Below are 22,822 nucleotides of genomic sequence, written 5' to 3' on the forward strand. Positions count from 1 at the left end.
GGACCGGGGTTCTATTCCCAGCACCCACATGTTGGCTTGTGGCTGTAACTCTAGTTCTATGGAATCTGATATCCTCTTTTAACCTCTGTGAGCACCAGACACGAAAATGGTAAAGTCTGGTAGGGCATGGAGGTGCATGCCTTTAATCCCAGCACTTGGAAGGCAGAGGCAGACAATCTCTGAATCTCTGAGATCAAGGCCAACCTGGGCTACAGAGCAAGTTCCAGGACAGCCAGGATTACACTGAGAAACCGTGTGTTGAAAAACAGAAAGAAAAAAGGAAGGAAAGGAAGAAAGCAAAGAAGGAAGGAAGGACAAAAAGTTTATAAGTCTAATCCACTGTTCACTGTAGCCTTCAAAATTTGTAATTTCTCCAACAGTGCGGAACTAGTTCTTTTATTTACAATTACTCCTTAGTTCTATGCTGTGTTTTATACAGGACAGGACATTCTCATTCAAGACAGGACCCTCCAGGGACCTGAATCTACAGGTCTTTACCTCTGATTGCACCACCACTGAGAGTACAAGCATGTGCCACCATGCCCAGGAGTTTATGTGGGTTCTGGGGAATCTGAACTCAGGACTTCATGCTTGCAAGCCAAGTGCATGAACAACTATGCCATCTCTACAGTCCTATAAATTATCTTCAGAATTGTCAGCCTCCTTGAAAAACAAGTTATGAGCACAACACAGCATTTTTATAGTTTTATCATTGTTCGTACAGTTTCTAGACAAACTTATTTTCTGAAATCACTTATGTCAGATCTTTCCCCCACCACTTCAGCTGAGACTAAGTCACAGAGTAATAACAAAGATCACGTCAGAGTCTGCAGTCCACTGTGGGATGGAGGAGGACCTTCTCCTTTCACGCCTTCAGTGTCTGATAAATATATAGCTTAGCAGTATTAACACACAAGTAACAGATCTAACAGAAGCTGCTTCCACATTTTTTAAAAAAGATTTGTATCTTTTATGATATGCATGCTCTATCTGCATGCACATCTGCGTGCCTGAAGAGGGCATCAGATTCCAGTATAGATGGTTGTGAGCCACTATTGTGGTCACCGGGAATTGAACTCAGAACCTCCAGAAAAGCAGCAGATAGTGTTCTTAACAACTGAGCCATCTCTCCAGACCCCTACTTCTACATTTTCAAGGGGGAAGCAGAGTGACAGGTTATCTCGGAAGGAGTAGAGTAACCCAGATGAAGCTTTACCTAATGGAGGTATGGCAACCAGGGCATTACTTCCAAAGTCTGTTCAGGGTTCCTGACCCAGATGTCTCTATATGCAGAAACTTAAGGAACAACAAAAGGAAAAAGTGGGAAAGGCTTCAGAACGCTGCCCTAAACCTTTAGTTCCCCTACGTCTGCTGGGCTCACAACAACAATTGTGAGCTGAGCTGGGCAGAGGCTCTCTCTGGTACTACAGTAAGAAATCCAACCAGACGAAGGAAAGGGAAGCGCTAGTCAGGATTCATAGCTCGTGACTGGCACCAATTTAGCCATCAGGCACTCTTAGCTCTACGTGTGCCAGGATGTGGAAGGCCCAGCTGCTACTGGAGAGCTTGAGAGAGAGCCTAGGGGAAAATGAACAAGCTGTATGTTGGGGGCAGGGGCAACAAGGCAGGCTTACAGGACAAACAAACCAAGGAACTCCCTACCAGCCCAGTCCCATTGAGAGGTTTCCTCAGATTTTATAACTGAAAACTACTTCTTCAGCATTCAGAATGCATCAACATGAGGCTGGCTGATTACTACAGCAAAGCAGCCATGCGCACATGACTCTACATTCTAGGATATTGACAGACACCCCTAGCAGAGACCTGAGTTTTTGGAGCCTTCACAGTAACTCGATTTTGAATGAAAGCATCTGAAAACATAAGAGATACAATAAAGCTATCACCACACACTGAATATAAGTGAGGAAAATGACTACTAAGCTGGCAAATGCATGAATCAATATTCCAAGAATGCTTTCACATGGTGATTAAGGATGGTATCTTATTCAGGCTCTGATGAGTCTACATCAGACATGTCTCAGTTATGATGCCTCCTTTCCATACCTTTTTGCTCTCTACTTTTTGGTGTGATAAAAACTGTTGGGAGCTGAAAATGCTCTGAGTGAATGCAAATTATTGACAAAGACCAGCGCCTTAGATCCATGGGAACTGGCAAAGCCTTCCCCCGGTCTGCGTGTGAATGTTGACACAGTGCACAAAAAGCACAACTGCAGCTTGTTTACAAGCTGAGATTGCTCTCCTACACAGACCTCCCACAGAGACAAGCTATCCCCCTCTTTCACCAGCTATAAATAATAAAGGGGTATCTGGTACCCCAGAGCATGCCTGTACATCTATCCTTTCTTTACTCTCTCATTACCTCAGTCAGGTTTCTAGGACCAAGTGGTGCTTAGGTATAGTGGAAATGTTGCTGAAATTCTTAAAAAAATGTTTATTACATTTTTATCTCTTTTGTGTAGGAGCAGCCGAGGTGTGGTGAACATGTGCAGCTCAAAGGACAATTTGCAGGCTTCGGTGCAAAACTCACTTTCCTGTGAGTTTCTGGGGTTGAACTCAATAGAGTGCTGAACTTTCAGACTGTGGCAATGATTGTAAACACTGTGAATAGACAAAAGCAGCTCAACTCTTCACTTAAAACAGTTAAAGTGGTGTATTTTTACCTAGTTTAAAAGTCTTTGAGCTCGGTTTGGCAACACATGCTAATATCGGAAAGATAGAGATTTATATGGCCCCTATGCAAATTGATGAAGCATTCCATATTTTAAAGTTTAAAAAAGGTTAATAAAAGTCTTCTATTAGGTACTTTAGCCAGAATTATCTTCCTGAAACCCAATTATTTCTTTGTTTACAATCCTCATTTTTCCTTATTGCCTTGAAATTCTTTACATTTTAGCTCCTCAGCCCTCTCTCTCTATTCACACCCTTCACCAAGATTCCTTTCATTTAGTCACATGAAATGGGAAGTCTTTGTCAAAGGAACTTAACACACTCAAGTGTAAGTTCCCAAACAGAATCATTCTCTTCATTTTTGGTGTTCCTTAAATACTTCTTAAAAATTTGTTTTCTTTCAATATTGTTACCTGTTATAAAGCAGACACTGTACTAGGGTTTAAAACAGAAATACAACCTTCCCCTGGGGGCGGGGCAGCCTTACCAGGCCACAGAGGAAGACAATGTAGCCAGTCCTGATGAGACCTCAGAGGCTAGGGTCAGATGGAAGGGGAAGAGGAGGACCTCCCCTATCAATGGACTGGGGGAGGGGCATGGAGGGAGAAGAAAAAGGGAGGGTAGGATTGTGAGGGGACAAGGGAGGGGGCTACAGCTGGAATACAAAATGAATAAATTGTAATAAATGAAAAAATATAAAAAATTAAAAAGACAAACACAGAGAGGGTCTTATTGTGTAGCCCTGGCTGGCTTGGCATTCACTATGTAGACCAGGCTGGCCCCCAACTCACAGAATGCTGGGCTTAAAGGAGTGTGTTAAAGAAATGTACCTCCACACCCAGCTAGAGGTTTATTTGTTTGTTTGTTTTTAAAGATTTATTTATGTATATGAGTACTCTGTCTTCATGTACACCTGCATGCCAGAAGAGGGCATCAGATCTCACTATAGATGACTGTGAGCCACCACGTGGTTGCTGGGATTGAACTCAGGACCTCTTAGAAGAGCAGCCAGTGCTCTTAATCGCTGAGCCACCTCTCCAGCCCCAGATGGGGAGTTCTTAAGAAAACTCGCTGTCTACTGGGGCAGGAAGACCTTTTAAACAAAATGTTTACCATTTAGCTTCCCTACAGTAATATAAACAAGGTTAACAGGAGTGTGTGTTTTGGGTTATGGAAATGGGTTACTAAGTTTACTTTGTTTTTGAAAGCAGGGTCTCTATTTTATAGCCTATAGTTGGGCTGACCTACAACTATTTATCCCAGGCTGTAATCCCTCTGTAACTCATTGCAATCTTCCTGGTAAAGTCTCCTGAAAGATGGGATTACAAATGTGAGCCACCTTGTGCGCCTGGGCTACCAATTTTAAGTCACTGTAAGTTTCCCAAATGAAAATAGCCACAACACACAGAAACACTACCAATTATGTCTTTGTATTCTTAGAGTAAGAGAACCTATAATAAATACTTAAAGAATTATTTTTTCCAAAGGTAGTTTTACTGGTGCAAAGGAAAAATAAAAGTTCCTTTCTCTTTATAGGAGGCCCACGTTTTTCCAATGTGTCCAGGATTTTCTATCTAGCAATGGACTTGTTAGCACTTCCTAACTTCTCACACTTTCCTCAGCCAAGAGTTCCTGGGGAGCAAGGAGAAACATTTACATAGTCATTGACCCAGAAGACACAGTCAGATCTCTGTCTGACAGAGCTGCAGTCTCTTGAGAGTCTGGAGTGGCAGCCCAAGGCAGGGAGGACAGGGCTGGTGTGGTGTGGGCAGAAGTGCAGGAGCAGAATGGAGGAAATCCCTCAGGAATAATTCGTCAGGCTCTCAAAAAGGCCATTTCTGGGGATGAGGATGTAGCTCAGTCTGGCAAGTACCTGCCAGATGAAGGAGGCTATGAGGTCATTCCCAGCACTGTATGGCACATGCCTGTAATCCTAGCACTTGGATCAAAAGTGCAAACTCACTCACCCTTAAGCTACTCAAGCAGTTTGAGGCCTTATCTCAAAATCAAAACAACACAACAAAAACCTTTCTGATGATAACACAGTCATTTCTCCATGGTCAGTATTTACTCCTTAACAATAATTTCACTTCAGGAATAGTGGTTTCTTCTGGCAATCAAAAATGTGACAAAATACAATATAACAAAGACTGAACTGAAGGAAACCCAAATGAAGGGGGAAAGTATATCCATTCTCTAAAAATTGAGCCTAACCAAAAGTCACTCTATCCAAAATCAGCTCCCTTCCTGCCTGCTTTTGGATAAAATTATTTCCTCTTTTCCTTGGCCCCCAGGCTCAAAATGCTGGGTTTATCTAGGGTAGTCTTTTCATATCCTTCAAGTCTTAGAGCTAAATGGACCTCAAATTTGACAGATTCCTCCTGCATCTTTAATTCTAGTCACATAAACTTTTCTTTTTCCATCTTGTGGAGGTAGGAGGACAACGTTTGAGAATCTGTTCTCTCTTTCTACCATGTGTGTCCAGAGGACTTAACTCAGGCTATCAAGCACCCTTTACCCACTGAGCCACCTCACTGGTCCCTAAGTAGTTTTATGATGTATCTCCTGCTAGTTCCCGGAGACTGGTGGTAGATGGGTTATATGTAGCTACATATACAAACATACCCACAAAATAAATCTGCTAGTGAGTGCATGAGTGGGTGGGAAGTCTATTGCAGAGTTGGAGGTTGTTGTCTAGCCTGGGTAATAAGGAACAGCACTGAACTGGGCCTTGACTAGGAGGTCAAATTTGGATTAGATGGAACTAGTAGAGGGAACTGGAAGGAAAGCACTCAGGAAACGGAGAATGAAGGCTGGTGCCTGGAAATAAAGGTCCAAAAGGTCAACAGTGAGAACAAAGGCTGGGACCAAGTACTGGTTATCTTTGAATGCCTGCTTGAGAGGCCTCAATTCCTGGACTGCCAAATCATTTCCCTTCTAGTACTTGTATGTTCTTGGGAGCTGACAATTATTTCCACTAGGAAACACCAGGTGCTAAACAAAGCTGGCAGTTCCTTTGTCCTAATCGCTACCCCTCATTCCCCCCCTCCCCCAGCAAACACACAGGGTTTCTCTGTGTGGCCTTGGCTGTCCTGGACTCGCTTTGTAGACCAGCCTGGCCTCATATTCAGAGATCCACCTGCCTCTGTCTTCCAGAGTGCTGAGATCACAGGCCTGAGCCACCGCACCCAGCTTGGCAGTCCCTGTGTGGTCACTGGTCATTCCTTCTGTACCTGTAAGAGAGCTGCTGCTTCAAAGGCTGATGTGTTCAGTATGAACACAGAGGGAATCAGGATGGAGAAAGGGCACCATTCTCTGGGGATGGTTCAAACTGTAGACTGACCAACACCTAACGACAGCTATGATCAGTAAGACTGAGAATACTAAATTAATTCTTCCTAAATTCCCTTTCATTTTACAGCCCTTACAAAGGGCTACACTCCTATTACTTACAAACAAGTCATTCAGGTCATTCTGCCTGGAGTCCAAGGTTATATATAATCCAGTTCAATCAACACATTCAGTCTTACCAGTTACTATCCCTCTGTAGCTAATTTTCCTTAAGAGGAATAAATTACAACAGAGTTCATTTTAAACCATATGATAGTTTAGGCTCCTTTCTTAAAGACAAACTTAAAACAGTTACAGATAACATCAATATAGTAACATTCTCTATCTTGGTATGGGAATTAGGTATATACATATGTCTTTGTGAAAAATAATGTTCCTGATATAGTTCATCGTATCTAAGTTTTAAACCTCAATAAACCATAAACAAATACTAGTCAATGATAAGCATGCTAAAGTACATATAGATAATTACAGAAAAAATGTTGCTGATAGGCTCTAAGTGGAGGGTGTGTGATCCTTTTAAATTCTTTAAGTAGTGCAGGTGTGGTGCATGCCTTTAATTCCAGCACTTAGAGGCATTCAGATCTCTGAGTTCAAGGCCAGTGTGGTGTACGAAGTGAGTTCTAGGTCAGAGCTACACAGAGAAAGCTTGCCTCAAAAAGAAAACAAAACGGTAAATACAATTCAAAATGAACACTGATAATACCCCATTACAGACTATACTTGATAAAGTTGTAAAATGTTGTAACCTTGAGATAGGGGCTCACACTGTTAGCTGGGGCTGGCCTGGAACTCACTAGCAAACTTGCCATCACCCTGCTAAATCTAGACTAAAGTCATGCACTAACAAACCCAGCCAATAGCAGGCATTTTTGCCCCCTGACGCTCCCAAACCCTATACTTACCTCTTACAACACAGTCGTCTTTCTCCCTACATTATAATCTTTTGATGGTCATAAACAGTACTTAATTTCTATTTTTGTTCCCAATCCTTCTCATACTGGGTGAAAATTATGTGCTCAGTAATAACAGAATGAAAACAGAATATCGCTAAAGACCAGCATCTATTTTTAGCAGTTCATTTCTCATATATTCTAAAATTTAATCTGTTCAACTTGGAAAAAAAACTTTCTTCTCTCAAGCACATAAAACTTCCAAAAGTAAATTAAAAAACACACATCTATATCCATTCAGCGTTCCACTTCTTAAACCTGACTCTGAAGGCCTAATATTCAATATTCGGAAAGAATTCCATGGAGGCCTCCTGGAATTTTATTTGTCCAAATCCTGGATAAACTCTGAACTAAGAGATTCCTGAAACTGAAACTCTGGGAAAAAAAGATAGCAAATGAGATATTAAAAAGTCATTTAGATAATTTGTCAAAAAAACTAAGACACTTGAGTGAAGCCTTAAAGACTCTCGTCATCTACACGCCCACCAATCCGGACCCAGACTGGTTCCTCCCCTCCTCCATCCAATTATAAGCACTCAGACAGCCGGGGCGCATGCTACTTCCAGGACGTCAAGAGACCGGAGTGTGCGCCTCGGAACCCGCCTTCTTACGTTAACACTGCACAAACAACGCGGTCCTGCGGTGCAAGCTCCTGGGTCGGACCCGAACACCCGAGCCTAAGTCCCAAGCGCCACTTCCGGGCCGGTGTCCGCCCTGCACAAGGGTCTTACTCTCGCTGGGCCACGGGCGTCCGCATGGGAGAAAAGTAATGATTCTCTAAGGACCACACGGTGATGCGGCATGTAAAGGAGGCTCTGAGGAAGACGCAGGCGACTCTCCAACTTGTTAGGGGTGTAGCGCTCGCGCGGGGCGGCCAGGGGACCAATCACAATCACCTCTCCCTTCACTCCCTTCCCGCCGCGCGCCGGTGCTGAGGCCGCTCCCTGCGGTCCGGCCCCTGCAGGAGCCTCACGGCGCTGCTTGCCATACCTGCAGCCACCTGGTCCGCGGGCCCCTCCTGCTGACCCATGACGAAGTCTTGCACGAGGCCACACAGGGCGCCCACAGGCGCCGCTGCCTCCTCCAGAGCGGCGGCGGCAGCCATGACGCGAGCCAGAGACTGTGGGAGGGGAAGTAGGTGTTGCCACGAGATGCGTCTCTCCGCGCACGCGCCTTCACAGCCAATAGATGGACGCAGGGCCTGGGGGGCGGGGCACCCCAGGTCACGTGGCTGCCGGCTCTGGGCCAGGCGGTTCCTTAAGGGACCTAACGGCCCCTCCCCCAGAGGGCGGGGCCCGGATCGGGGCGCGGCACGGGGAGGGAAAGCGACTGCCCGGCACGCAGCCGGGGCGGTTGAGGGCGCATAATTCCCGGCTGCTCTCCCCCGGAGACTGACGGCAGGGCGGGCACCTGGCTGGGTGGGGCCGAGGGGCGGTACGCACCCTGGGGGAAGCCAATGAGAAAATCAGGCCCGGCCCGAGGGGCGGTGCCGTCGGTCACATGCGCACCTGGGGCGGCTGGCGGCGGTGGCGCGGGCACCCCGAGCGGGAGGAAGGGAGCGGGGCCGGGCCGGGGCGGGGTTAGGCAGGTGAGTGACAGGCTCCGGGGGGCCGGCCCCAGCTGGGAACCCCGAGCGATCCAGGAGTAGCTGCAGCGGTGTCCGCCCCCTCCCTCCTCCCCTCCAGCCGGGCCGGTCTCCGGCCGGTCACTGTCGCGGGCCCCCCTGGCCTGGCCACTTCACTCTCCCCTGGCCCGCAAAGTTTGTGGCGAAGCCGGCGTCAGGCAGAGCGCGCCCCAGGGGAGATCCAGGAGCTCTCGATGTCTGGCTGCGGGAGCCGTTGACCCGGGCACGCCGCGGTTCGGGGCAGCAGCGTGGAGCAGCCGGCCGCCCGCCTCCTTCGGTGCATGGGGACCGGCTGAGAAGCATGGGCAACTGCGTGGGGAGACAGCGCCGGGAGAGGCCGGCTGCTCCGGGACACCCCCGCAAGCGAGCAGGTAACGCTGGGAAAGGCAACGGGGGCCCGGCGCGCCGCCAGTTGGCCCCTGCTTTCCCCGAACCTTGGGGTTCCCGAGCGACCTCGCTCAGCGCCTGGGTTCCCCCGTGGCTTCTTGGAGCCAGACGGGGGCCCTCCCCGGCGCGAGCTGGCTGGTAAGCGAGTTGGGGTAACTGCGAGCGCTGACCTGGCTGAGAGGCCAACTCACTCCCCCCGGGAAGCTGGGGGTGGGGGGCGGAGGCAGGAAATGTTTCCAGACCGCGGCGAGGCCGGCGGAGGGGGCCGGGCGAGTGCGCCGTTGGTCTGGCAGCCCCGGCCGGGGTCGGACGTCTGCCGGCCGGGGCGCGGCGTGGGCAGCCTACGTCTCCAGAAGTCGGAGCGAGCGAGGCGAACACAGTCGCTCCTTCCAGAGAGTCACTGTGTCATTATCGGGTTGCAGATAGTGTCTGCGGGAATTGGACTTGCAAAAGCAGTGCAGGACCATGGGGATAGAAATCTTTATTTCCCCCCCCCCACCCCTCCGCAGGGCTTTTTAGAGCCTCCGGGCCGTCTGGGAGTCTGGGAAAGGTGGGGTGCGGGGTGAGCGTCGTCTTCCGTGTTTGTTAGTCTTCTCAGCCCTTGGAATGGGATCCCTCTCAACCATGAGAATGGGATCTGCTCTCTGGCAGTCTGCGAAGCTCCAACAGCGCCGGCTCACTTTCTTGGTACACCCCTCCTGCCGTGGCGCTGCGTCTGAGGGTCATTTCCCTGGGTCTTGTACTCCCTTCTCTGAGGGTGTTGCAAGGAACTTATGCAAATAATAAACTGTGGCGCACAAAGGGACCTTCAACACTGGTCTGAATTTCCACATCTACCTCCCTTCTATGTAAAAACACAGATCAGAGAGGTTAAGCATCTTCTCCTAAGTCACACAGCTAGTTAGAAGTACAGCCGGGGCTGGAATCCGGCCTCTTCCTCCTCCTTGTTGCCACATAACCTTTTATGTAAGAGGAGCCACTGTCGGAGTTGTTAATGAAGTGGAAACTCTAGTTGGAGTTTCCTGTCTGCTTTGACACTGAAGGTGTGTTGTTTTGCTTGTGGAAACTGGGAAGGAAGATGGGGAGAACCGTGGGGGAAGCAGGGAAGGATGTCTGTGTGGTGGACAGGATGACTTGTGAAAGCAGAAACGTTTTCAGAGAAGGATGGGGTAAAACAGCAAAATCCTCTTGAAAGCAACCCTGGCCACTCTTCCGGACAAGGACTTTTGATCATTCAGTCATTCGTTCCATCAGTTAACAAATACTTATTTATATGCACTTCTTATTTATATGTCCTTGACTTTGCAGGCATGTTTTCATGGTTGACTACCTTTTCCTAACTCAAACTCCAAACTGCTTCCTTTCTCTGCTTATCCTTATCCTTGGTTCCTTTCTTTCTAATTTTTTCTTCCAATGTTGAGAGTCAGGAGTTTACAGAAGCATTCTGCCACTGAGTTGCATCCCTACCCTCCTCCCATTTTCCTCTTGCCCACCCTGACCTGCTGAATACCTGTGGCTCAGCTGGACATTCTGGGTTTTTCCATTACTCTCCCAGAGATAGCTCACTTTGTCCATCCAAAAGACCCCTGTCTCCTAGTCACCGGCTTGACTTCCAGACCCCCATGCCTAGGTGGACTTAGGTACTGTGGATATCCTCAGGTTCAACCCTTCTAAAACAAGTTCTGCACTTGTTCACTCTGTCTGTCCTTTACTCTGCTGACTCGTCCGTGTCTTTCTGTCAGCTAGTCACAGGGACCTGCTTGTTGTTCCATCATCAGGGCTTACAAACATGCCTGTTTCCACTTGCTTCATTCCCAGGCTACTTAAGCACATCTATTCCCCCAGGCTGCAGAGCTCTCTAGGGAGGCAGGCTCTCCATCAGTCACTCCTCCAATACCTGCACACAGTGTTCTGCTAGGAGCCACTGTGTGTGTGTAGTGTAGACTGTAGTTTTTATGTTCAAAATACTTTTTTTTTTTTTTAACCTTTTATCTCTACGAGACCTTTACCTTTCAAGACTGTACAAGTCTGGCCTGGTTCTTTTAGAACCATTTGCTTCCTTTCCCCTGACATTAAGGCCAGCAGTGTTTGCATATACCGTTTTCCCTTTATGAGAACCCTTCTTTAGAGAACACCTCAGATCCTGAATTCATCCACCTATCCTCTTTGTATTCATTTCTTTTCTTTCGAGACATGGCCTCGCAACATAGTGCATAAAGACTGCCTGGACCTCCCTATGTACCTAGTAGAGCCATGTAACTTAGGCTGGCCTTGAACTCTCTGGTCTCCAGAATGCTGGAATTCTAGGAGTCCACTACCACATTATACCTTAAAATTTTTTAATTAGTATAAAAATTATAGGTTTAATTTTTAACATTTTCATGATTGGTATCACATACTCTGCTCATAGCCATATCCCCCTGAAGCACCCTGCCTGGCAGCTCCCCATCCCCAGCGGAGTGACTGCTTCTGGGACGCTTACCGTGCCGCTCTCTTAACAATCACCTGCTCTGTGTTATTAGTTTCACCTTTGAAGTTCACAATCCTCAGTCAGCAGCCAATACTTTAAGCCTGGAGATGTGGGTTCTGTCTTTTCCTGTGTGTTGGTCTGTTTCTGCTACTCACTCACTCACTCACACACACAAACACACAACCACGTGCCCTTAGCGCAGTGGCTCCTACAGAGGAATCACTCAGTATTTGTTACTGTAGAAGCTAACCTGACATTATCCTGCCACTTTAATTTTTTATGGAAACATTTTGCTGAAGTATATCTCTACTTTTTTTTTTTTTTTAAACCTGCTAGTAAGTGGTTCTTTTAATTCTGTGGACCCTACTATGAATAGTTTTATTCATAAAGTCCAAAGCCAAGGGCTACTTAGGAGGATGACAGATTTGGTACAAGGGAAGGAATCCCTCTTAACTTCACAGCATGTACTTGGCATCCTGTAACATCTGTGGCTTGTCTTTTGACAGGGACATAGTCTGGTGTTGTAAGACTGATGCCTAGAACTGCAGGGTGGCTCAGGGCCTGTATGTGAGGGACCATCCGCTGAATTCCCAGCACAGGGGATTGTGCAGATTGTGCCTGACCCTTCCCTGGAACTGAACCATAACTTTTGCTTCTCTTTGTTCTGAATGGAAGAGACACGGAACCCGAAGGCTGCTAAGGTGGCTCAGCAGGTAAAGGCACTTGGCACCAAGCTTGACCACCCAAGTTTAATTCTTGAGATCCAATTGATAAAAGGCAATGACAACCTCCTGAACTTTATTCTCTGACTTTTACACTCATGTCCAGAACAAAGTATAAATGCGTGTATGTGCACGCACACTCACAAATACATGCAGAACACATGTTTTTAAAAGAGAGAGGGAGAGAGGCATAGTGGCAAACATTTTGAATCTGAGCATTCTGGACACAGAGGCAGGAGAATCTGAGTTTTAGACCAACCTTGTCTACATACTGAGTTTTGGGCCAGCCAGGACTACATGGTGAGACCCTGTCTCAAAAATCAAAACAAAGAGCTTGAAGTGTAGCCCTAGGCCTCTGACCTGGACAAGTTGGCAAGCCTTCCTGAGCCCCATTTCTAATTTGTCAGAAGGGGACAAAGTTATTCAAGGACATTAGTGCTTTTTAATATCTTTCTAAGGGTGATTGTTCCAAATTGGAGTTATTGGACTGAAATGTACCTTATAATGCTACTCTTTGTTTTTAATTCTGTCTTCTTGGTCATTTGACAAGTGAAATGGATTCAGTGCCCCGGTCAAGGAATCTCGGTCAGAGGACATTTTTGCTGGTGTTGGTTCTCTCCATCTACCATGTCGTTTGTGGCAGTCAAACACAGGTGTTTGATAGTGATAGCAAGATCCTTTACCCACTGAGCCATCTTGTCACTGTTTTGTTTTGTTTTTTAAATAGAAATAAATACTATTATTTATGTGTATTGTTCTCATGTCTGCAGGTACCCACAGAGGCCAGGAGAGTATTGGATCTCCTAGAGCTAGAGTTACCAGCATTTGTGAAACATTCAATTCAATACGGGTGCTAGGCACTGAACTCAGGTTCTCTGGAATAGCAGCAAGTGCTCTGAACTGCTGAGCCAGCCATCTCTCTGGCCCCAAAATAACTATTATTTATTAGCCACATTTGCTTCAGTTCCTATTTGGAATTCATTTGAATGCTAACGATTGGGAAAGGAATATCATACATTTATAGTACTCTTGACTGTTTAGTGACAGCCTAAATATTTTTTGGGTAATAACAACTACAGATGTCAAAGAAACTAATGTATTTTTTAATACGTTTTTGAGACATAGTCTTTAATTTTTCTTATTACGTAGCCTCCTTAAAGGTATTATTTAATTGCTGCTCTGAATGCACTCCAGGTAGGCTCAGGTTCCCTTTTGTAGGTGCTGGTTATCCTGGATGCTTCCAAGACTACGTGAGGATTTTATTCCTGTAGAGGGTACTCCCTACACAGTACCTCAGGTAGATTAGTGTCCTGCCCAGCAGCTGGGTCCCCAGCCATGGCAAAGAGAAATCGAGGTGGCAGGACAGGCAAGTCTGTCGCGTGGCCCCAACCTGTGAGAATGTGGCAGGGATGAAACCAAAATGTCTGATCCTGTGATGTGGATCCACTTACGTTCTGGACTCCCAAGCTCAGGGGGAAGAGCCCCAGGCCCTGCTCCAGCCTGGCTGGGCTTGGCTCTGTGGTTTCAGGGAGTCTGCTTCTTGTGGGGGCTGTGGCTAATCTTAAAGGAGTAATTGAGCTGCTTCTCCATGTACGGTAAATATTTACTGAGCACCAGGCACCTTGCTGGCTGTGAACAGGCATGGTCCTTGGCCACACAGAGCTTATAGACTTGAGGGTACAGACAATAAACACAAGAAAGTTGCATATGGTTACCCATGTGATCGTGCTTAGAGCTATGTATTATATATGCTAGTGATATCCATGTTTGTAATCTCAGCCCATCCTCTCTAACTCCAGCTTTGAAGAGTTCTCTGTTCTATACCTCTACATCCCAACAGTTAGATCTCATATTTACACATCCGAGCCATGCTGAATCCACACTCCTCTATTACTCTCCCCTCCCAAAGAGTTTCTGTTTCAGTTATTGGTGACTTCATTCTTCAGTTGCACAGGCCCCCAAAATTCTCAAGTTTCCCTTGTCTCAAGTTCCATATCCATTAATCAATAAATCCTGTTGGCTTTTCCCTCAGTGTATTCTGAACCCGACTCTCTCCCTTCTGGCTTTTACCCTGGCTAAGCAAGCCATCAGCCTCTCAGCTGACCTTCCTGCTTCCTGCTTCGTCTCCTAACAGACTGTTTCTATCACAGCAGCCAGAGTGATGCTGTGAACTCTTAAGTCAGATTTTGTTCCTTTCTCGGTCAGCCCTCCCTGTGACTCCACAGCTCATTCAGCATCCTTGTGATGGTCTACAAGGCACCCATTTACTTTTCTTCAAGCATCTGCTCTCTTTATTCCCCTTCCCAGCTCCTTGAAATCGGAAATGGTCCCATCCTCTGCTTAGCCTCCCAGGCCATCCTTTTGGAAAATCATTACCCTTCCCTTTGGTCTTGGCATTATCAATATCCCTTCCCTGTTCTATTTTCCTCCATAATTCATGTCTTCATCTAATACTGACTGGGTCCTCTTCCTCTGTGTAGTCAGAGATTTGGTCTTGAGTGCCAAGAGCAGTGCTTAACAAAGTAGGTGCCTAGTCAGTATTTCTTGGATGAATTAGCATGTAACGGAGTTAGTGGGGTCTGTAGAAGATCCAAATAAGCCTTGTGTTAGGGCAGGTTTCCTGAGGATGGGACTTGGGCTACAACCTCAGAGGGCCTAGGACCAGCATGCCCCTTACCCAGGAATGGCTGTGCCTTCTAGTGCCTGGGCTGTGATTCCCTTGAAGGGAGCATCGTGCTGGGAGAAGGGTACTGAAGCTAGAGAGCCTCTTAGAGAAGTGGTAAAGGTCCCAACCAGCCAGGAGCACTGTTGTTGAATATGCGCAGGCTTACCTGCTATTCATCATCTGTAACTCACAGGGCCGGGAAGAGGTGGCCCTATGGACAATGAAGCAGGAAGTCAAACAATGTGGATTCCAGGTCTCTTCACCATTGATTTGTTAGAGCATTTTTAGAATCATAGGATTTTAGAGCTGAAAAGAAACCTAGAGATTTCTTTAACTCCCCCCCCCCGCCTTATCCAGCTATTAAAAGGAGAACAAAGGTATATCTACTCCCTACCTAGTTCACAGAAATATGTGGTGACTTATATCAAACCTACATGGGCTTTGTCAGGTGTTGATTGTGTTGAGGTCAAGAAGTGTGGGGTAGTCAAGGTCAAATGCATTCCAAAAGGAGGGAGCATTTAATCTCTGCTATGCTCATGATTGGTTTTGTAGGCCATTGTTTCATGCTTTGTTGATCCTTGCTTTCTATATAGATGTATATGTAAGCTGTACACACATATGTATGTACACATATGACCATTTCTAATTTACTGCATGAAGAAGTTATGAGGACAGAGTTAGCTAAATAAATTTAGGTTCCTTCCATGCTGCATGATCTCAATCCAGGCTTTCATCTGACATTGGTAGGAAAAGCTTTGGTTCTTTTCTTCATTCTAGTTTGTGTGGCTTTGGAAATGAGCCTCTTGATCTCTTTAAGCCTCAGTTTCCCTGTTAGTATAATGGAGAGACTATATCTCTGTTGACCTCTCAGAGAGGTTGTGAGACTGAAGCGAGACCCTGGATGAAAGGAGACTCTGTGAACTTAGAAGGTTTCTATTCAGAGCTACAGGATTTTTACAAAGACATATCCAGTGAGTTCCCCCTCTTTGAGATTACTGAAGGTTACTCTTTTTAAGGTGCAAAATTATAAAAGGCCTAGTTAAAACCTATTTTTGGATGGGAATCACTGAGATGATTGAGAGTCTCCTGAGTAAGATAGATGCAGGATGCAGCATAAAGAATGTTTTGTTGCTTTGGGTTGTTGAGTTCACACCTAGCATGTGTAAAGTACCTGCTTTGAGGGAGTGGGAACCACAACAGGTCTTCTCAAAAGCTTGATATCAGAAAGAAAAGAGTTCTGGGTGGTGAGAAAAGTGATGAGGCAGAAGGCCACTGAGTCATTCTACCTGATACTATATGTCTAATAATGTGAAGGCCCCTGAGGCCTAGGTCTGAGGACTCCCACCTGAGTAGTCCCACTGCTGAGCTGTTGTGGTTCGTGTTTCCACCTATGAACCTTGCTTAGTCTTCTTTTTGAAAATCAGTGGTCACTTTTTTCCCTTTAACAAGCAACCTAGTTAATATGGGCTACTCAGGAAGTGGAAAAACATGAACTAGGAGTTCAGGGCCAGTTTAGGCTACATAAGAAGTCTGAGGTCAGCATGGGCTGTACACTGAGACCCTGTCTCAATAAAACAAACAAAATCCCTATGGCTAGCCATACACATAAGATGTATTTTAGTTTTGAATGGGACTAAGGATGACAGTACAAATGCTAGGCAAGTGCTGTACCACGTAGCTATGCCCTCTTTGGTTTCTAGGGGTGGTCTCTGTAGCTCATACTGGGCTGAAACTTGCTGTATAGCCCAGGCTGGCTGTGAACTCATATTTGCTCAATGCCTTGCCTCTGCCTTCTGAGTGCTGGGTTTACAGGAGTGTGGCACCATGCCTGGCTAGCATATTTTCAGTATTCATCCATATTGCAGCATGTGTCCTTTCAGAAAGAGAAATGATACCTCATTGTTCTGCTGTTTTGTTTCTGTGTCTTTACAATATACACACATTTCTGTTGGGCTCATATAGTTTTCTCCAGTGTCCTAGGGAAACAGAAAGCGGAGTTTATTAGGACTAGAGAAAGATCGGTAGATCCAAACTTGAAGCCTGAGGGGTATCCCAAAGGGTACAATACACGAACTTAGGTGTAGGCCAACATCTCCTTTGGTCAGAGATCTAGCTTGCTTCTGGGTTTCTAACATCATGGCTGGTGCTTGGGAAAGATATGTTACTGTGCTCTGATACTTAATCTGGCTTCTAAATGTCATTTTACTCAGGCCTAAAGAGCCACTTGTCTTCTGTTCCTTTTGCAGACAAGAGGGGTAGACCTATGGTTCCCATAGGGGAAGGCAGGGTATGTCCCGGCAGCTACTTGGTGAGCTGCTTGGCTGCCCAAAGCTGTGCATGCACTCTTAATGTTTCTCTCCCTCTCTCTCTCTCGGCCTACAAGGATAGTGTTTCCCTTGCTTTCAGAGCATTCAAGAGGGAGACTGAGCTCTCTGGGCAGCACACTGGCACCACATCTTCAGCCTTGTTTTTTCATTGCCCTGAAGACAGCCTATCAGGAGAGGGGCTGGAACCTCTGCAGGCCTATGTCAATGTGGGGCCACAGGGTGGATGGCTCCTTATTTGTTCCTGTTTGTTCTGAGAGGCTGCTGCTAGGAGCCTAGAGTGGCGTGTATTGTTTCCAGAGCCTCAGCCTAGGTGCCTCAGAGTCAGCAAGCAGCCTGTCTGACAGGTGAGCCTGTAGACTATGGGGTTGTTTTTGAAGACTCAGAGATGCAGCTAGCTAGAGGTCATCTGGGGCACATCATGTTCCAGAAGCATCAGGTGCAGGATCTGGGTGAATCCTAATAACCAAAGGCTGCCATCATCATCTTTTAAAAAGGTAGAGAAACAATCCCAGAGAGACAGCTTTGCTGTCCAAGGCCACACAGCTTGTTGCACCACTGCACTGAAACCCTGGTGAGCTGAGTGAGATCTCAGAGTCCAGGCTTCTGGACACCACAGTTTAAACAAAGTTTATTGTCATTGAGTAGGAAAAAGAACAACTCTTTGTTTCTAGTTTCTAGGTTTTTGTTTGTTTATTTGTTTTCGGTTTTTTGAGACAAGGTTTTTCTGTGTAGCCCTGGCTGGCTGTCCGGAAATTGTTCTGTAGACCAGGCTGGCTTTGAATTTAGAGATCTTCCTGCCTCTGCCTCTCTGAGTGCTGGGATTAAAGGTATGCACCATTGCTTCCTGGCAAGGTCCTGGACTCTTAATTCCATGCCCGCAGCGTGTGTGTGTGTGTGTGTGTGTGTGTGTGTGTTGCTGTAGCCCCGCCCCACCCTGCCCACAGGAAGCACTCAGGCTGACAGATGTGAGGCCTATACAACTTTGAATTTGGGGAGCTTTCCTACCTCTATTGTTGGTTCTACCTTGTCTAGTTCCTTGGCCCCAGACCACACCTTCACAGGCAGAAAGGCCCAGCCTGCATCCACTTGGCACATAGTAGGTACTTGATAGATGTGCCTGGACTGCTGTTTGAGGGCTTAGAGCTGGAGGCGATGGAATCCTAGCCAAGATCTTGATCCTAAAGAGAAAAATGCCAGTAGAATGCAAATGCTGTTATTTCCTCTGCTTTCTTCCAGGGTGAACCCCCACTTTCCAACTCCCAGGTGCCGGGGACTTGAAGAAAGGAGTTGCCCACGCTTTGCAGCCTTTGAATTATTCTTAAACCCCCAAGGGAAAGAAGCAAGGGAGAGTCACGTTAGTAAAGTGCTTGCAGAATCAGGCGTCGCTCTTTGTGATTAGTAAGATGAACGATCCCTTGCTTTGCTCAGCATTTTGTAGTTTTCAAAGTGCTTTCTCAACCACTGTGTACTGTTTGGTCCCCACAGCCTTCCTGATAGGTAGGCTGGGCAGGAATCACTTTTCTCCTTCCAGGCACTGAGATGTGATGAGGGTCCTGAGCTTCCCCAGGTTATTTACTAGCAAACAGCAGAAGCCTAGGGGGAGGAGGCAGTTACTCTATGGCTTGCTCTCTCTCTCTTTCTCTCTCTGTGCTTGAATGTGTGTGTGTGTGTGTGTGTGTGTGTGTGTGTGTGTGTGTGTGTGTTGCCTGCATGTATGTTTGTGTACTGGTGTTCAGGGAGGCCAGAAGAGGGTGTAGGATCCCCTGGAACTGGATTAACAGATTGTTTGTGAGCTGTCATGTGAGTGCTGGGAATTGAAACTGGGACCTCTGGAAGAGCAGCCTCCACTGCTTTGTTACTGTGTGTGAAAACCTCAGGGCAGAGCTTCAACTTCTGTCAGTGGAGTCCAGAATAACTTTAGAATACTCGGCTTCAGTGTGATAATGAGTGGGAGTGTGAGCTGGTGCCCACACCCATTTTAGAGAATGATGCTGGGTTTTTTACTGAAGATAACCCAAGGCAGAACACCTGGTCCTTTGAAGACTGTCTCTCTTCCCCAGTGTTGAGAGGGACAGAGGGAAGCTCATCCTCTCAGTTCACAGGTCTGCCAGTGGTCACCCTCTGACTCTGTCTGCAATCGAGAGTATAGTAGGACTGGCCATGAGTTTTCTTTAATTCACAAATACCAGAGTCTTTTCAGAGGAAGATTATGACATAGTTTGCTTTTGGTGACTGGAAACTGTAGTAATTAGATTAAAAATTTACTCATTTGGTGTCTGTTATCCCAGATCCTCTAGCTTATTAGCTAGTAATTTAGGGCAAGTTAATTTGAAATTTTTGGCTCTCAGTTTGTTCATCTATAAAGTGGAGAAGCAGTAGCTGCTTCAAAGGGTTGTAATGAGGATTAAATGAGCTATTCTGGGTAAAGAATTATGGCTCGGGCCCATTAAAGATGCAGTGACTATTAGTTATTATTTACTACTACTTCTGTGCTTAGTGGCTGTCTTCTGTCTCTTCCCCAGTTAGATAACCAATTGCAAGACTTATTCCTAGCTACCGAGCCGCCCCCACTCCCTTTTTTGGCTTTTCAAGACAGGCTTTCTCTGTGTAGCCTTGTCCTGGAACTCACTCTGTAGACCAGGCTGGTCTCGAACTCACAGAGATCTGCCTGCCTCTGCCTCCTGAGTGCTGGGATTAAAGGCATGAGCCACCACTGCTCCACTAGCTCCTATTCTTTTTAATTTCATTTATTTAGGGAGACAAATTGTAAGCAAGTTGCCAGACAGTGATGTTATTATGGAGATAGCCTTGAATTCAGCTTCATTTTTGGAAATGTGAATCATTCATAAAAACTTGAGAACTTCAACTCTCATTAGTAGCAAATCATTGGCAGCACTCCCGGCTGGCCGCTCTTGCTGATGATTTCAGCAGCAGCCAGTGGCTGTTCTAGGCAATCTCCAGACTTAGACATTTCTTGTTCAGGAGGTCAAAGCTGGGGAGTGCACTCAGTTTGCTGGGGCCCACCTTCAGATTGGCTGAACTCCTGTCTGAGGCTCTTTGGAGCTTTGCTCATTTGTCTGATGGAGGTCAGCTGTGGTCACGCATTTTCACCAGAACCACTCTTGACATCTGATAAGCAGCAACTTAGACTCGACTCCTGTTGGTTTATATATAGGAAGCATGACACTGGTCTTATATGATCATGCTGTAGTTGTTTCCTTCCCCTTCAGGCGAGTGTTTCCTCACTTTATGATATTAACTACCGTGTGAGAAATGGAAAGGGGTTCACACAGGACAGAATGGAAGATTTTAGACTCTAGACTACTTTTCCTGATCCTTTCAGCCTTGGGTTCCTTCTCTGCCCTACCTGCTTACCTTCATTTCAGCAAAGTGCTCATTGGTCTCTGAACAGGTATAGCTGGTTTTCTGACGTCATTGCCACTTGTGACTAACAGTACCCTACTTCTGCCAGTTCTGGTGTTGTGCCTGCTGAGTGTTCCAGAAAGTGCATTTGTAACAATGTTCACGAGACCATCCTCCCACCACCACCACCCCAGCGTCTGGGGTAGCCCACACTTAATCCCTGTAATGTGGGATATTACATACAACGTTGATGTTTTGTTTTTCCTAGCAAAAGCACCCCTTTCTCTGGCAGTAGACTCATACACTGTTTTCTTTCCCAAGCCCTGCCCCATGCTGCGGAATCCTTGTCACTAAAGTCAGTACAGCTGGTTTATCTCCCACATTTGTGGTCTTGCAGTGTGGGCCCTATCACTGCCACTGAATAGGGCTGAACAGATGAGGAAACCGAGCCTTTGGAGGGTGGTGACTGAGCCAGCTTTGTGCTTGTTAGGCAGACAGTCTGCTAGGGAGTCACTTCCCAGCCGGAAGTAAGACACTTGCAAGTGGGAGAGCTGCTGTGCAATTGCAGTGCCTAACCGCTTTGCTAAACCACATCTCAGTCAACTCTTGCCAGAGGTGAGGGGCACACAGCACACAGGCTTAGCTCCAGTTCCTCAAGGAGGCTGAATAATGCTGAGTTTCTGTGATTTGGTTTTCTAAATCAACTTTCTCCTACCTACACCTACCCCTCCAGGCCAGTGCCGGGATTCCCAAGGGACCTAGGAGGCAGGGCTCAAGGAGCCCACAGAGCTCTGCACAGCCAGTTTTATGCTCCAGGCCAACTGTGTTTACTTCTGTCCTCTGGACCCTGGTGCCTAGTCCACAGAACCCAAGCTCATCGGGGTCCTGCTCTCTGATATTCCTGGCATGACCTGGTTCAGGTCAGGTTGCTGAGGAGATTGGAGACATTATTTGCTAGAAACTTATTGCTACTGTGATTTTTACTTGGTCTACCAGAATATTTAAAAATTTCCTCTTATTTACCCTGTTATTCTGGGGTCTCTCCCCAGGGACAGGACAGGCTAGCCTTTGGAGGCAAAAGGACAGCCACATTCTCTGGGGAATGCCTGTAACCTGAAGCCAACCCATTCTTTTGACGCTGAGCCCAGCTTTGTCCTACTGTTTAAGGTGCCTAGTGAAAGAGACAGGGCCTGTCTGGCTAGCCCTTGACCATCAGGCACTTCTGAGGGCCTGGGCCAAAAATTCAGTCTGCTGCAGTTGACAGCACCTTTCTTTTTACATGAAGGCCATGGCCCAGAGGCTGCTTCCAAGAAGCAGCTGCAGCCTTAGGCCAGTTTAGGTGTTATAGATAGCCTCAGTTCTAGAGGTGGAGTGATAGTTTTTGAAAGCCTGTGAGGTTGACAGGCTTGTCCAAATACATCCATTGAGGGGAAAGGGACTAGTATTATTGGGGATTCAATGAGAATAACTTGGGGGCCAAAGGAAGGGGGATCAAGACACTCGTCAGTACAGATGTGTGAATTGGATGCTCTGGTATCTAATAGGAAATATGACCCTACTTCTTATGTTCTTTGTGATAGTTCATCCTGCTTCACAAACAGGTGTACATGGCAGACTTGTCCATCACATCATCTGTGATGGCTTATGGACTGCCTAGAGGAGGAAACAAAGGCAAAGACAGGGAAGCATTTCGAACAGCAACTGTGTGGACTGACACAGTATAGACAAGTTGAAACAAAGGCAGTGTGTAGACATTGACGAATTAGTTGAGGTTGGGGAGGTCCCTGTAGATTCAAGGTGTTGTGGGTCTCCAAAGCGACTAAATTGCTCCTTATGGGGCAGGAGTTGGGGTAGGATTAGAATAGAGCAGACAGTAGACATAAATGGGCATAGACTGTAGAAAGGTTAGCAACTTGAAAAGAGGGTGCAGGTGGTAGAGAAACGAGCAATAAAGTTTTATTTATGGTAAAAGCAATGTGCATTCATATAAAAAAAATGTGATTTACAATGCTAGAAGACCAAAGAAGAAATCCATCCTCTTTTGATGTTTATCATGCTCCTCGCCCCTACCCCTTTCTCTGCTCTTACGCCAAGATCATAGAAGATCTTGCATAGTGATCAGAGTGTCTGGATAGATGGGAGCCCCTGCTGGGTTTTGTGTAAGGGAAGCAGATACATGAAGTGACCTGGGAAGAGTCACCTGGCATTGTAAGCAGGAAGGTTTGGAACCTGTCATACAAGTGGTTTTACTATTTAAGACTTGGGACTTGAG

The 22,822-nt window shown here is 46.5% G+C and overlaps 2 protein-coding genes across 5 annotated transcripts in view; one reads left to right on the top strand and one right to left on the bottom strand.

The window, feature by feature from the left end:
- The window catches only part of Mms19 (MMS19 homolog, cytosolic iron-sulfur assembly component), a 30,043-nt gene extending 21,938 nt beyond the window's left edge, over positions 1–8,105 (bottom strand). For all 4 annotated transcript variants that reach the window (XM_055629988.1, XM_055629986.1, XM_055629987.1 and 1 more), the window contains exon 1: positions 7,983–8,105. Coding sequence is in view for 3 of the 4 variants with exons in the window: in XM_055629986.1 (XP_055485961.1) it covers positions 7,983–8,097 (115 nt within the window). In the remaining variant the exon portion in view is untranslated. The remainder of the gene's footprint in view (positions 1–7,982) is intronic.
- A 345-nt stretch (positions 8,106–8,450) lies between these two features.
- The window catches only part of Ubtd1 (ubiquitin domain containing 1), a 52,553-nt gene continuing 38,181 nt past the window's right edge, over positions 8,451–22,822 (top strand). Inside the window, exon 1 of the mRNA XM_055591573.1 lies at positions 8,451–8,987. Coding sequence (XP_055447548.1) covers positions 8,918–8,987 — 70 coding nt within the window. The 5' untranslated portion in view covers positions 8,451–8,917. The remainder of the gene's footprint in view (positions 8,988–22,822) is intronic.

Source organism: Psammomys obesus, unplaced genomic scaffold (genome assembly GCF_907164565.1).
Source record: "Psammomys obesus unplaced genomic scaffold, mPsaObe1.curated_primary_1811, whole genome shotgun sequence".
NCBI classification, from domain to species: Eukaryota; Metazoa; Chordata; class Mammalia; order Rodentia; family Muridae; genus Psammomys; species Psammomys obesus.